General features: G+C 46.3%; 1 protein-coding gene across 2 annotated transcripts in view; it reads left to right on the forward strand.

Annotated features, from left to right (window-relative positions):
* ARFGEF3 (ARFGEF family member 3) overlaps window positions 1-14,821 on the forward strand; it is a 475,184-nt gene that overhangs the window by 440,268 nt on the left and 20,095 nt on the right. For both annotated transcript variants that reach the window (XM_086927524.1, XM_086927525.1), the window contains 4 exons: window positions 7,919-8,095; window positions 9,396-9,510; window positions 10,410-10,512; window positions 10,899-11,030. In XM_086927524.1, the coding sequence (XP_086783650.1) occupies window positions 7,919-8,095; window positions 9,396-9,510; window positions 10,410-10,512; window positions 10,899-11,030 (527 nt within the window). The remainder of the gene's footprint in view (window positions 1-7,918; window positions 8,096-9,395; window positions 9,511-10,409; window positions 10,513-10,898; window positions 11,031-14,821) is intronic.

Genomic DNA, 14,821 nt, shown 5'->3' on the forward strand with positions numbered 1-14,821 from the left:
CACAAAGGACGGAGGCCTTCAACCTATACTAGACCCGAGCCCCCACAATTAAGTCTTGAGAAAGGAGAAATTAAAAATGCTCATGCTCGCTCAAGTTCTGTCTGCCCTCGATCTGTGAGACTGGATGGTGGTGTTGGATTTGCAGGCCACATACTTCCACATCCCTGTCCCGCCTACCCACAGGTGCTACCCGCGGTTCACTCTAGGTCACAAGTACTTTCAGTTTGCCATGCTCCCTTTGTGTCCACCAAGGTGAATGCGGTGGTTGCAGCTCATCTGTGGAGATCAAGGTTGTCGGTATTCTCGAATCTCTGCTCTGGACACAATGCAGCTTCGGGCTTACACTCCAAGACATGGAACCTAGGATATTCAGGCTATGAAACCGATGTTTTAGCCCCTATCCTGGGTTTTGGGGTGATGGTCTCTGAAGCTGCTGTGTCTCATGGGCTCCTGCATCCTGCTTTTGACACATGCCCGCTGGCAGATGCGGGCTCTGCAGTGGGACCTAAAGTTCCAGTGGGTGCAGCATCTGTAAAATCTTTCCAGCATGGTTCAGATCTCGGCGGGAATTGCACAAGATCTGCAATGGTGGGTAACAACCCGCGATTCGGTCAGAGAAAGATCCCACTCCCTTCCCCAACCGGATCCGACGGTGGTGACAGGTGCATCACTCCTGGGATGGGGTGGCCATCTGCGAGAGGTAAAGATCAGAGGACTATGGTCTGTGAAGGAAACTGGACTCCACATCAACCTACTGGAGCTCCGGGTGATCAAACTCGACCGCTCGAGCCTGCCCAGGCGAGGTCGCCCCACCTTCGACGCTCCTGCCTGCTACTGCCAGCACGCTGCCCTTCTGCCGGCTGCCCTGCTGACGGCTGCGCACTTCCTGCTACCTCCGCCTTACCGCTGCCTGCCTGCCTGCCTTCGACTGCGTGCCTGGTTCCCTTGCCGCCTGTTGCTTCCCCGTGTTATTTTCTGTACCCCTGCTGTGTGCCTGTTGCCTGGTGCTTCCCCGTTTTACTTTCCTGTACCCCTGCTGTGTGACTGTCGCCCGGTGCTTCCCCGTTTTATTTTCTGTATCCCTACTGTGTGCCTGACGCCTGGTGCTTCCCCATTTTAATTTCTGTACCCCTGCTGTGTGCCTGTTGCTTCCCCCGCCCGCCGCCTGATCTCCCTTCCCTCCGTTTCCCTCTCCCCCACTTCGGCTGCCCTCCGGGTTGCTCTTGCCGCCTTCTTCCCGCCACTGCCCTCTGGCGCTCCGCCCCCCCTCCTGCCCATTGGCCGCCCCGCTCCCGCCACCCAGCTGAACTGCCCTCCCGGCTCCTCACTTATGACGCCCCCGGAGCAACCGCGCAGCGGACGCGCGCAGCGGGAGCGCCGACTGAGCGCCGAAGGTGCGCCTAAGGTAAGCCCGTCTGCGCCCGTCCGCGCCTGGACCGCGCCCAGTGCCAGGACCCCTGGTCCCCGCAGACCCCAGCCCGCCCGCCGGACGTACGACGCCGCCACCCTCAACGCACTCAACACCGGCCGATTCCCGGGATGCCACCGAGCCACCCCGAGTCGCACCCACGGACCCTTCAGCTGCCACGCCTGCAAGTTCTCCTGCATCCGGACCTGCCTCGCACCAGCACCCGCCAAGCCGAGCACCAGCAGCAACCACCTCAAGAGCATCCTGCTCAACTCCCGCTCCGTCCACAGACACGCCATCGAACTCTGGAACCTCCTCGACACCACAGCTCCTGACGTTGCCTTCCTCACGGAAACCTGGATGAACGCCTCCTCAGCGCCCGACATCGCCATCGCCATCCCAGAGGGCTACAAAATCACCCGGAGGGACCGCACCGCCAACCAGATGGGAGGAGGCATCGCCATCATCCACAGGGACACCATCCACATCACGACCAACACCGACGACACCCTGACTACCGCCGAACACCTACACTTTCAGATCCACACCGACCCGAAGACCACCCTCAGAGGCACCCTGATCTACCGACCCCCGGGACCTCGCACTCAATTCAGCGAGGACATCGCCGACTTCGTCAGCCCGCATGCCCTCCTCTCCGCTGACTACATCCTCCTGGGGGACATCAACTTCCACCTGGAGAACAACAACGACCGCAACACCATCACCCTGCTCGACAACCTCGCCAACCTCGGACTCAAGCAGCTGGTGTCCACCCCCACCCACCTCGCTGGACACACACTCGACGCCATCTTCTCATCCAGCAAAGACATCGCCTTCAGCCACGCCACAGGACTCCACTGGACGGACCACAGCTGCGTCCACTTCACCTTCAGAAGAACGACGATCCACCACCACCAGCAACAGGTTGCTCGAAGAAGCTGGAACAAGATCACAGCCGACCAGCTCGCCGCTTCCCTGAGCCAGCACCCTCCCGCCAGCTCAGCGAACCCCAACCAGGCCGCCGACAACCTCACGAAGTGGATCAGCAACTGCGCGGACGAACTCGCCCCACTGAGGACCCCGCCCAGCAGACCCGGCAGCAAGAAGGCCCCATGGTTCACCGACGAACTCAAGAGCTCCAAGAAGAACTGCCGAGCCCTCGAGAAAGCCTGGAGAAGGGAACCAACACCGGACAACATGACCACCCTCAAGCTTGCCACCCGGAAGCACCACCAACTGATCCGCGCCACCAAGAAAACTGCATTCAAGGACCGGCTGGACAACAACGCACACAACTGCAAGGAACTCTTCAACATCGTGAAAGAGCTCTCCAACCCCAACGCCGGAAACAACAACATTACCCCATCGCAAGACCTCTGCAACTCCCTCGCCTCCTACTTCCACAACAAGATCGCGGACATAAACAACAGCTTCAGCACTCAACCGACGCACGCCACGACCGCACCAACGCCCCCCACCACCACCCTTCGCGCCTGGAGTCCGATCAGCATCGAAGACACCGTCCGCATGATGAACTCCATCCACTCCGGATCTCCGACCGACCCCTGCCCTCACCACGTCTTCAACAAGGCCGACGCTGTCATCGCACCCCACCTGCGGGACATCATCAACACCTCCTTCGACACCGCCACCTTCCCGGAGAGCTGGAAGCACGCCGAACTCAGCGCTCTACTAAAGAAACCAACAGCGGACCCCACCGAACTCAAGAATTACCGCCCAATCTCGCTCCTCCCGTTTCCAGCCAAAGTCATCGAGAAGACCGTCAACAAACAGCTGGCCGCCTTCCTCGAGACAAATGGATCCCTCGACCCCTCACAGTCTGGCTTCCGAGCCAACCACAGCACCGAGACCGCCCTCATCGCTGCCACCGACGACATCCGAGCCCTGATGGACAACGGAGAAACAGCGGCCCTCATCCTCCTAGACCTCTCCGCGGCATTCAACACTGTCTGCCACCGCACCCTAGTGCAGCGCCTCAGCAACGTCGGAATCCAGGAGAAGGCACTGGAATGGATCATCTCCTTCCTCAACGGAAGAACACAGAGAGTCCGCCTACCACCGTACAAGTCAGAGGCCAACGAAATCATCTGCGGCGTCCCTCAAGGATCCTCGCTGAGCCCCACCCTCTTCAACGTCTACATGAGCCCCCTCGCGGCCATCGCACGCCAACACAACCTCAACATCATCTCCTACGCTGACGACACCCAGCTGATCCTCTCCCTGACCAACGACCCCGCCGCCGCCAGAGCCAACCTTCACGAAGGGATGAAAGACGTAGCCGAGTGGATGACGACCAGCCGCCCGAAACTAAACTCGGACAAGACGGAAGTCCTCATCCTGGGCTCCGCGCCCTCCGCCTGGGACGACTCCTGGTGGCCCCCCGCCCTGGGCACCGCACCCAAACCGACGGACCACGCACGCAACCTGGGCTTCATCCTGGACTCCTCCCTCTCCATGACCAGACAGGTCAACGCAGTCTCCTCGTCGTGCTTCAACATCCTGCGCATGCTACGGAAGATCTTCCGGTGGATCCCCACCGAGACCAGGAAGACGGTCACCCAGGCCCTCGTCACCAGCCGACTGGACTACGACAACGCCCTCTACGCCGGAACCACCGCCAAGCTCCAGAAGAGACTCCAGCGGATCCAGAACGCCTCGGCCAGACTCATCCTCGACATCCCACGACACAGCCACATCTCCGGACATCTGAGAGACCTGCATTGGCTCCCCGTCGACAAAAGAATCACCTTCCGTCTCCTCACCCACGCACACAAAGCCCTACACGATCAAGGCCCGAGCTACCTCAACAACCGCATCAACTTCTACGCTCCCAAACGCCACCTCCGATCAGCCAGTCACGCCCTCGCCGCCGTCCCCCGCATCCGAAGAACGACTACAGGAGGAAGGTCCTTCTCCTACCTGGCCGCCAAGACCTGGAACTCCCTCCCGGCCGACCTGCGCCTGACCCAAGACCACCTCTCCTTCAGGAAGAAGCTCAAGACCTGGCTGTTCAAGCAGTAGCAGCACCCCCTCCCCCCCCCCAAGCGCCTTGAGACCCTCCGGGTAAGTAGTGCGCTCTATAAATGTCCTTGATTGATTGATTGAAACTGGCATTGAAAGCCTTTCTACAGTCCATTAAGTGAAGGCTATTTCAAGTGTTTACGGATAGCACCACCGCCATGTGATACTGCAGCAAACAGGGCAGGGTGGGCCCGTGGGTTGTTTGTCAAGAGGTTCTGGATGTTGCTAGAATGTCAGGGCTTATACCTAGTGGTTCAACACCTTAACCCAGGGTGGCCAAACGCAGCCAAAGATGCCTGGCAGATCACAAGTGGTATCTACATCTGGAGGTGGTGCAAGGTCTCTTTCAGCCATGGGAAGAGCCTTGGTTAGATATGTTCCCCACTGCTGAGAATACCCCATGCCAGTGATTTTGTTGTGCGCTGGAGTTTCCAAGGCTGTTCCAGCTCGGAGACACTTTTTGTCTTGCTTGAAGCTAAGGCCTCCTGTACGCCTTTCTGTCCATACCACTCCTTCTAAGTGTTCTCAAGAATTTCACGAACGACAGTTCCCAAGTCATCCTTGTAGCTGCAAATTGGGATTGGAGAGGGTTTGGTATCCCGAGGTCCTCCGATCAGACTGCCTCTTCGGGAGGATCTTCTGTTGCAGCAACAGAGGAGGTTTTACCACCCGAACCTGTCAATGCTCTTCCTTCTTGCGTGGAGATTAGGCTTTGACAGTTGACAGCTTTTGACCTTCTGCCTGAAGTCTGTAATTTTATCTTGGAAGCCCAGCATCCCATCACCAACACAATATGTGATGGCGGTTAGAAAAAGTTTGTGGCATGGATTACAGCCAAACAGGTTGACCCCTTATCTGCTCCCCTTTTCCGAGTTCTGTTTATCCTTATCCGAGCATAGCTAAGCTCTGCATTGGACATGTTGAAGAGTTATCTGTCTTCCATCTCAGATTTTCTGTGGTTGCCAGATCAGCTGTACCTAATCAAATTCCCTGTTGTAAACAGGTTTCTGAAAGTCCTCGAACATATGTTTCCACCTTCACCCTTTAGCATGCCTCTGTGAGACCTCAATCTTGTGCTTACATTTGGGATGTGTGCTCCCTTTGAGCGGCTCTATAACTATCCTCTCAAGCTCCTTAACATCAAGACGGCCTTCCTAGTGGTGATAACATCTGCCCGGAGGGTCAGTGAACTTCAGGCTTTGTCATCCAAGCCTAACCATCATTCCACACAAGCTGATTCTTCACACTAGAGCTTCCTTTCTGCCGAAAGCTGTCACTCCCTTTCATGTAGGCCAGTCAATCACCCTGCCTACCTTTTATGCTCCACCGCATCCCTGTAAGGAAGAGGAGCGACTCCACCTACTGGACCCAAAAAGTGCATTTTCGTTCTACCTAAACCGCACAACCAACTCTTCGTGGAATATGTCGGAAACAAGAAAGGGAAGAATGTGCAGATATGAACCATCCCCAATGGATCGTGCTCTGCAATAAAATCTGCTATGCATTTGACAAGAAGCAACCCCCAGAAGGTTTGTGTGCTCATTTCACCAGAGCTAAGACTGTGACCACTGTGTTAGCATGCAGAGTTACAGTCCTGGACATCTGCCATGAAGCAAAATGGGCTTCCCTCCACACGTTCACTAAGCACTACTGCCTGCACAGTCAGGTCCGTGGGGATGGGCACTTTATCCGTTCGGTCCTCCAGGACTTTTTAGTGTGAAATTGTTTTGCAGACCCACCTCCGGGGAGGTATTGCTTGGGCATGTATTCTAAGTTAAGGAATCTGTGGCGAAGTTTATCAGATGAACAAGTTTCTTACCTTTAGTAGCACCTTATCTGGTAGAGATTCTATCTAGCTACATATTCCATTCCACCCAACCCAACCTCCCTGCTCTGCGAACGTATTTCTAGGGTTAGGTCTGTTCCCCTTCAGGGTTCTAGTCTTCCACACCAGTGGTCAGTGTTCTTCGTAGCTTCTTTCCCCGTATGTGGAAAGTCATGGAAATAAACTGATGTCAGCATGCTGGGGTGGTACCTATATAGGCACCGCACACGTCACTTCCGGCGTGGACGACACCACGCATATCTGAACTACTCCACCTGCCGGTGCGCAGTGGTAGTGCTCACAAAAAATGTTCTGGATACAGTCTGATGCTTGGGGATAATTCTAATATAAGGAAACTGCAACTAGATAGTGTAGCTACGAGATAAGGCGTTACAGAAGGTAAGCAACTTGTTAATGTATGCCTTTGGTTGTTTAATTGGGACGGTTTGAGATTTTTCTGTCTTCGGACTTCCAGCGCAACAAAAGCTCACAAGATTAACCGCCATGTATGGTAGCGAAATCTACATCGAAAGACTAGTCTTTTGTAAATGGATCTGGACCTGTTATTAGATTAAATATGCACACTCCATGATCTTGTAAGTATTGCAGTAACCTAAAATGCCAATAGAAGTACATATGAACACACCCAAGCACCAGAACTAGAAGGTTATTCTCAAGATGTCCTCCTACTTTTACAAACATTCATTTCTATGTCATGAAATTCATGCTTGCGCAATACTTAAATCTTTAAGAATTGCATAATTTTGTTACATTTTAAGTTCACAGTGGATGTGAATGACCTTCCTATTTATATGATCTATGAATAAAATGCATAATGCTATATTAAAGAATGCCATACGTTCTACACCATTACACCATAAACCAGAACTACAAATATTTAATTTTACATTACGGTAAACATTATGAAGAATCTATAATCTAAAATGCCAAAATGTAAATATATATCACGAACCTAAACCTTTCTTTATCCAGTATCCTTGAACACTTTCATTTCACGCAATGCAAATGCCAACCCTTCCTCTAGCCCCTGCCTAAACCCCATCCATAATGTTAACCCTTTCCCCCTAACACCATATCCTATCTTAATCCTAACCCTCTTGTAACCCTAATCTGACTCAATTCTAACTCTTTTTTAATAATGCTATATTGTTCAAATTTTAAAATTTATGAAGACTCAGTGTTTTTTGTTTTTTCTTCATTATTATATCTCTTTATTCTTGCTTTGCTTCATTTTGGATTTAATGTTAAGTGAATATTGTATGTCTTTTATTTTGGTTAAAGTGTTTTCACATAATGCCATTTACAGTATCCGCTTCGCAGTCAATTCTGTGTTGATAATATCCTTGTTAGGCAACTGTATTAAGTAGTTTAAGATTGCACCACCTCTTTTTAAATCTAACACAACTTCTTAAATGAAGTAAGCTTTTTTTGTGGCAATCATTAGACAGGATAGCTCTAGGTGTCAGTAGGCTACTCTAAATGTTCATTGGTTCAACCCTTTGATAGAGATGTGACTGGTTTGTAAGACAGAAGAAATCCTGACAAATTCAGGATCTTGGTTTATTCTGAGAACACACAGTCAGGCTGCTCAGATTCCTAACTTGGCTGTGTTTCTCTTTCAGGGCCTGGGTTTGCCATCTACGCGGTTGTCCACCTTCTGCTGCCTGTGATGTCTCTTTGGCTTCGTCGGAGCCATGGCGAGCACTCCTACTGGGACATGGCCTCTGCTAACTTCAAACATGCCATTGGTCTGTCCTGTGAGCTAGTTGTGGAACATGTGCAAAGCTTCATCCACTCGGGTAATAAACTCTGAGAAGATCTAATTGCTTAATTCATTCATTTACAACATCTATTAGACAGTCATGTGAGAGACTTTGTATAGGTAGATAGAGGAATCAAGTTTTACAATAGAAATGGAGAAGTCGATTGAGAGAGAGGAGAACTAAATTACTCAACAGGAAAACCAATAAAGAGGCTTAAACCAAGAAGAGGAACTGAAAAAATAGAAGAGATTTCACGAGAAGTACATGAGAAAAATTGCCATATAGATCTGGAACTTGAATGTTGATGGGAGGCAGCGAAGTGGTGAGCCCTCAGATGTAGGAGAGATAGTGTGAAAGACTACTGTAAAACTGGGGAACAATCTGAAGAAGAGAGTTGTGGGACAGTGAGAGTGCGGCGCATGAGAAGGGAACACTAGTATGTCGCCGAGAGTCCCCAATACCAGGAATTGATATATAATCTCATGCTAACTATTTTATGTTTTTACAATTTTCCTTGTTCAAAGTCTGTTACATATTACATTTTCAATGTATTTTGTATAGTATCAACAGATCTCTCTTTGGCCACTTTTAAACAAAATTAATATACGGACGATAAATAATATCATTTACAAAGTACAAGTTCTGTATAAGGGTGCAGTATGCACCACGGATCTGAGCAGGGTGGGTAGCTAAGGACTATACTAAATGGCTATTGATTTTACCGCTCTTGGATGACCAATTAGCAGTTTCATTCTCCAATATAGAAGAACCTGTTAACCTTTACATATTTTAGAGCATGTGCTTTATCCCACAGATCTTTCTACATTTATGTTGGTAATCACAACATTATAATAAACTCTATTTTATCTGTTGACTTGCATCGAGTTGGCTTCCAAGCTGCTTTGAGTTCGTCTGCATCTAAAACTCCTTTGCTCATTTAAAAAACAAAATATCATTAACCGCCCAATATGCTTTATGATCGTATCCCAACTAACACCTTTTAAATTAAGAGTGCAAGAGGCGGTATTTTTGAAAGAAGGTGACATTCTTTGGTTGAGGGCTTAATTCTTGGTTTATCAAACCTATGGGTCCAGACTGCAGTTGGATTGGTTGAAGATTCTAATGTTGACACCTGGTGAGGTTACTCCCATCAATGACAAATTTGAACCAACTTAGCAGTGTTGTAAATGTGGTACAACAGTCTTGGCACTTGCAAAATACTCCAGTGACCGCTATCACATCATGCGATATACACTGCAGGCTTTAATAACATTGATGAGCATTCTTTTGCCTTGTACCCTTAAGTAATCCTTTGGTTCATGTATTCCTGTACCAGACATTGGCTATGAGAACATGATCAACACAATGCTGAAGGACCTCTTCAAATTGTTGGTAGCTTGCGTGGCTGAGCCAACAGAAAGCATCTCCAGGGTCGGCTGTTCCTGTATAAGGTGAGGGAAGCACTCATGACATGTTCCGCCTTCAATCCATCTGTGAAGAAGTTCTTTGTGAAGAGGCATTTTAGCAAACACAGGAGTTTATTCAAATACCAGGTACCTTTTTTAAGTGCACACAGGAATTGGATCCTTCTTTGTAATCACAACATTGTGGTATTCTTAATTAAAACAAAAAGTATAGTTACTTTCAACAAAAAAATCTTTTTATGTTCTTTTCCTTTTTTTGAACACACATACTCCAAGAATGATTTAAATTCAATACTTGTTGTTAGTAGGTACCCCTAAAATGTCATTCTAAGTATCTGAAAGCCCTCTGCACATCATTATGCGGATGGGGCAGTTCTAATAATATCAGTGTTTATGCCACAAAACTGCTTCACTGAAAATCTTTTGCATTACTTATTGGAAAAGTAAGTCCATCTCTCCCTTTTGCTCCATTACTCCATATCTTTCCCTGTTCTAGTATGTAGGGTTTGCTGGACTATCTGATGTAGAAGTGTTCTTCATTGGTTTCCGCCTTACTTGACTGGGCAGGGTCAGGTCATCACGGGTGAAAGGACACGGGTGTTGGAAGTGTAGCAAGTCTGATGAAGACAGAGGAGGTCAGAACGTTTTGCTGTGGCTGGCTTCAAAGGAATTGTGATATGAAAATTGGATTTCAGTGCATCATGGTTATTGCTCTTGACTGAGCATTTTGTAATTGAGATACTGGATTTGAAAACACAAATTTCAACCCCTGCAGCATACTTCATATTCTGCGTGATTGTTTTAGGTACAGTATTCTCCAGATCACTTAAACTCCATGTGCCAAAGTACCAAGCTGCTTATTGAGAGTGCCTTGAAACAGCCATGTCTACAAAGAGTGAAGGTTTGTTCCTTGTTCTTTTTTTCAGGTATGTTCTCTTAACATCTGGGCCAGTTTTTACCGAAGAGATGTGGCGACTTGCATGCTGTGCCTTACAAGATGCCTTTTCAGCTACCCTTGAACCAGTGAAGGTATGAGCAACCATTCATGAATACACACCGATTCTCTTTGCTGCTTCACATCTATATCTTGTAAACAATTTAGAGACTATTCAGAGAAACTCTCTGCCTCTTTGCATCAGTTAAAACCCTCAACACACCCTATTCCTTGTGTGCTGATGCATTGAGCCTTTATTAACTCTTAACAGGGAAGTTTCTCTGCAGCATGAAGAGGGATTGAACCAAGTCTTGTACTGTGGTCTCCAGTATGTCTGTCATGTAACTGAAAGTAACTTGCAGGTTCTTTGATTCAGTCAAATTTTCAAGTGAGGTGGCATTTTCCTGTAACATAATGAAATAGGTAATGTGTGTTTCCAGTTTTCAGTCGATGAGTTAGCAGATGTTTTCTTTGTCCGTAGAACCTATTGGGGTATTTCCACAGTGGCTCTGAGAGCTTTTCCGGAGATGCCTGTGAAGTGAAAGTGGCCGCTCCTTCCCTGTGCCCCAATGCCGAGGCCGAGTATTGGAGAATCCGTGCCATGGCACAGCAGGTAACTATATTACAATGACTTAACTTCATCACATTGCTTTGTGTACTTAGTGCCTACTGACCAATGCTTGAAGACTGATTGCTTTCTCCCACTAAATACTGAAAAATAAATAATAGCGTAATATGCCCACCAAATGTCAAATTGGCTTGCTAGTGCCAACTGTTGCTATTCTAGGGTATTTGCAAAGCACAGTTTTATGTCAATTGGATTCATTGAATTGTTAAGACATCATAAGCAATAAGCACGTAAATCAATGTATCCTCACATTTGGCTTCTAATCACCATCCTGGGAAATTAGCATCCAGGACCTTTGGCTTGAAGTCTCTATATGGCTTTGCTCTAGAGTTGTTTCAATTATTCAATCAGACATAGCCCTCTTGATGAACTGGTGCAACTGTTCTCCATTGGCTCCTGAAAATTACTGCATTGTATGTCAGAAAGTGGTGATAGTAATGATGCCATTCAGTAAAGAAACGTGAGAACCTTTGTCTCTTCTCTGGTAAAGAAGCATCTTCTAACTTATTTCTTCAGTAACCTTTGTGGTGTTCTTCTGATGATGCAATTCCTCTGTGCTCTCTGTTGAGTCTCAATGCATTTGAAGTGGAAGTGAAAGAACAAATGTAGGTATGTTAATGTTGACTACTCTTTTATAATCTACTGGCAAGATATGCTGAGATAGTGTCTCTACTGTCCCCATTAAAGTTCTATTTACTGCTTTTGATAGATCCTGCACTGAACACGACAGCAGACGGTGTCCTGTTGGCATAGTAGTCTATAAACACTCTTCTCTTGGCTCAATTTGATTATGAAGTACTACAGCATAAAAACATGTTTTTAAGGGTGATTCCATAACTATATGGACAACGTTAGTCTCTGGCCCTGGGTATGGTAGATTTGAGGTCATCATAGCGTGTTCTCTTGTTTCAATTTCTTTTTATCAATTGTTGAGAGATCTCTTGGAAACAAATTGCTTACCATTAAAATGGCCGACGAGTGTGTGGAGCTTTCAACATCAAAAAAACTAATTTCGGTGAATAATCTGCCAGACAATATCTGTCTTGTACTTCTATTTGGAAAAGGACCACATTGCGGAATGCAGGAATATAACATGAATTTGATACATTTGAAGAAAAATTATTTATTTCTAACAATGCTTAAAACATTAATCCATCAAGATAATCTTATCATATAGGTCTTATGACAAACACCAAAGGTGCATAAAGATCAATTTAGTCTTCCTTGCCATCCTATTGACCTTTATTTCACATAGAAGGACATAGGTGCGTTTGTACGCCCTTTAATTAGGATTAACACAAATGTAGTTATTGAAATATTTTCGTTGCTACTATTGCATATTCCTGTCCATATAGTAAAGAATATTTCCTCCAAATATCAGGACCTGCTTTTGCTTCTAATGTAATATAAATCAGACATTTTTACATTCATATATGAATGTGAATAAGAACACATGCATGTATTTCATTCACAATATTTTAGTGGTCTGGGTCAGACCTGAGGAAGAGTTAGGAGTTTTGTGCTAAATTGAATACCCAGTGTGAAAGAATTACAACCACAGAAAAACATTCTTCTGAAGAAATATACTTGTTGAATGTAGAAATGTTAGTGAAGGGAGCTCAGTGCCACACAAAATGTCTGTTTTAGAATGACAGCTCACCATAGTTTGTCATTGGCTTACAAAGCACGGTTATATAGTTTATTCTCCTTGGATATAATAAAGGTATCTGACCCTCAAGCTTTTAAAGTGCTGCAAGAAATGTTACAAAACTTCGTGGAAAGGCATGTGTTGAAGGACATTTTAAATGAATCTGTGGACAAGGCTACGGTGAAATCAAGATATACATGTGTGTATGGGACACAAAAATGGATGGACAAACCTGTATATTTGCAACAAAATATTTGGCATTGATATACTATTGGACAATAAATTGCCACTAGAAATTTGATTATAGTGAATCAAAAATTAACTAAATTATTTTAATAATGATATCAGAAAAAATGTGAAATCATATTTAATTAAAGCTGGATGACCAATAGAGAAAAGTCTACGAGATATTGAGTCATAGCCCTAAAATTGGAACCCTCATATGTCTAAATAAATAATAATTGAATAATAAATTACACACATTGTAATACTGCAGTACACAGGAGTGTGATCTTCACAAAATGGTCATCAAATTGTGATATATGCTTCCTAATATAGGAATATTGGAGGGGTAGGGAATGGAATGTCAGGAATTAATATATATTATAATAGAGAGATAGAGAGACCGGGACAGGATAACGTTAGTGTTTGGGGAAAAATGTTCACTGTGTAACCTTTTTCTTCTGAAAGAATACCAAGATTAGTCTTTCTCTTTGGGATGTAATCTTATGAAGAGGTTCTCTTTTCCGTGTATATCTCTAGTGGTAGTTTTTTTAGGATCTTTCTAATTCGCCACCTAACAGTAGTTATGAATTGTTTAACTTTGCTTGGGTGAAGGTTGGATGGAAAATATGGAACCTTCTGGTTGAATCAGGATTGATGGATCCATGTACAATATGGAGCTGGTTGAGGCTTCACTGTTCAGAGGAGGTATGAGACATGGATTTGAAAAAAGGACTAGCCTAAAAATATGGGAGGCAATTCATTAAAAGAAATTCTTGTTAATGCTTTAGTTACAGGGTTTTAAACTATTCCGTTTTTTTTATTTAAACAAATTAAATGTAGTATTGAAAAATTTTCAGTATCGGTCACTCCTCTCTCCCACCCACCGGCCCTGCAAATCAAACCACATTAAAATGCAATGAATGGAATTTTGAGGACAACCCATAATACTCCTACCATTTACCCCAAATTTTTGAGAATTTCTCCAGACATCCCCGGGCAATATAGATCGGTTCCTCCTACTCCCCACACCAATCCATACCAGCACGCCATTGCTTCAATTTCGGTAGGTTGACTTGTTTCCGAGATTGCTCCATTTCCCTTTTGGCCACCAGGGCCGCCAGTCCCACCAGAATTCTATCGCCCCGGGATTACCCAATGTTGTCCATTTCACCCAGTAGTGCCTCCTTTGGGGTCAGTTGGATCGGGGTATCAAGGATGGCAGCGTGGGTAGCACCAATCCGGGGCCAATAACCAGTTATCTGTAAGCATTGCCCCACCATGTGAAAGAAATCCGCTGTCACAGATTGACAGCGGGCACATCTAGCAACTGAAAGGATACCTGTGTAACCTTGTCATTGGGGAGATATGTAGGTTTGGTGTAGGTAATGCAAGTGGATTAAACACAGACGTGCTGAAATCGCTAGCTCGCTAGAAGCCATACATGCTTCCCACCACTCAACCTCCTCCAGTTCCCCAATCTATTCCTCCCATTTCTGGGGAAGCGATTCCAGTATCTCCAAGGCATTACCAATGGCGCAATATAGTTGGGAAGAACCCCCACATCCTATTTTCCCCAAACAATTCTGTTTTTATTGAGTTTTCTCATAAATAACATAATAAGGCAGGTCAACAGACAACTGCATTGATCGTGGTTTCATAAAAAAAGTACTGTGTTTAATCCTAATGTTTGCCCAATGTCTAGAGGCAATTTATTGTCCCTAATCTATTGTCCCTCCCTCATAAACCCTGACAACTAGATCAGCCAATGTAATGATTTGCAGCGCTTTTACCTTGGGAGGGGGGCGCAGTGATATATGTACCAATGCTCTAAGGTGCTGCAAATGACTCGCTGCTAAGGGGGAAAAGACTGGTGCTCCTTCTAAGTGTGAAGACACAGATAGTC

Source organism: Lissotriton vulgaris, chromosome 6, assembly GCF_964263255.1.
Source record: "Lissotriton vulgaris chromosome 6, aLisVul1.2, whole genome shotgun sequence".
NCBI lineage: Eukaryota > Metazoa > Chordata > Amphibia > Caudata > Salamandridae > Lissotriton > Lissotriton vulgaris.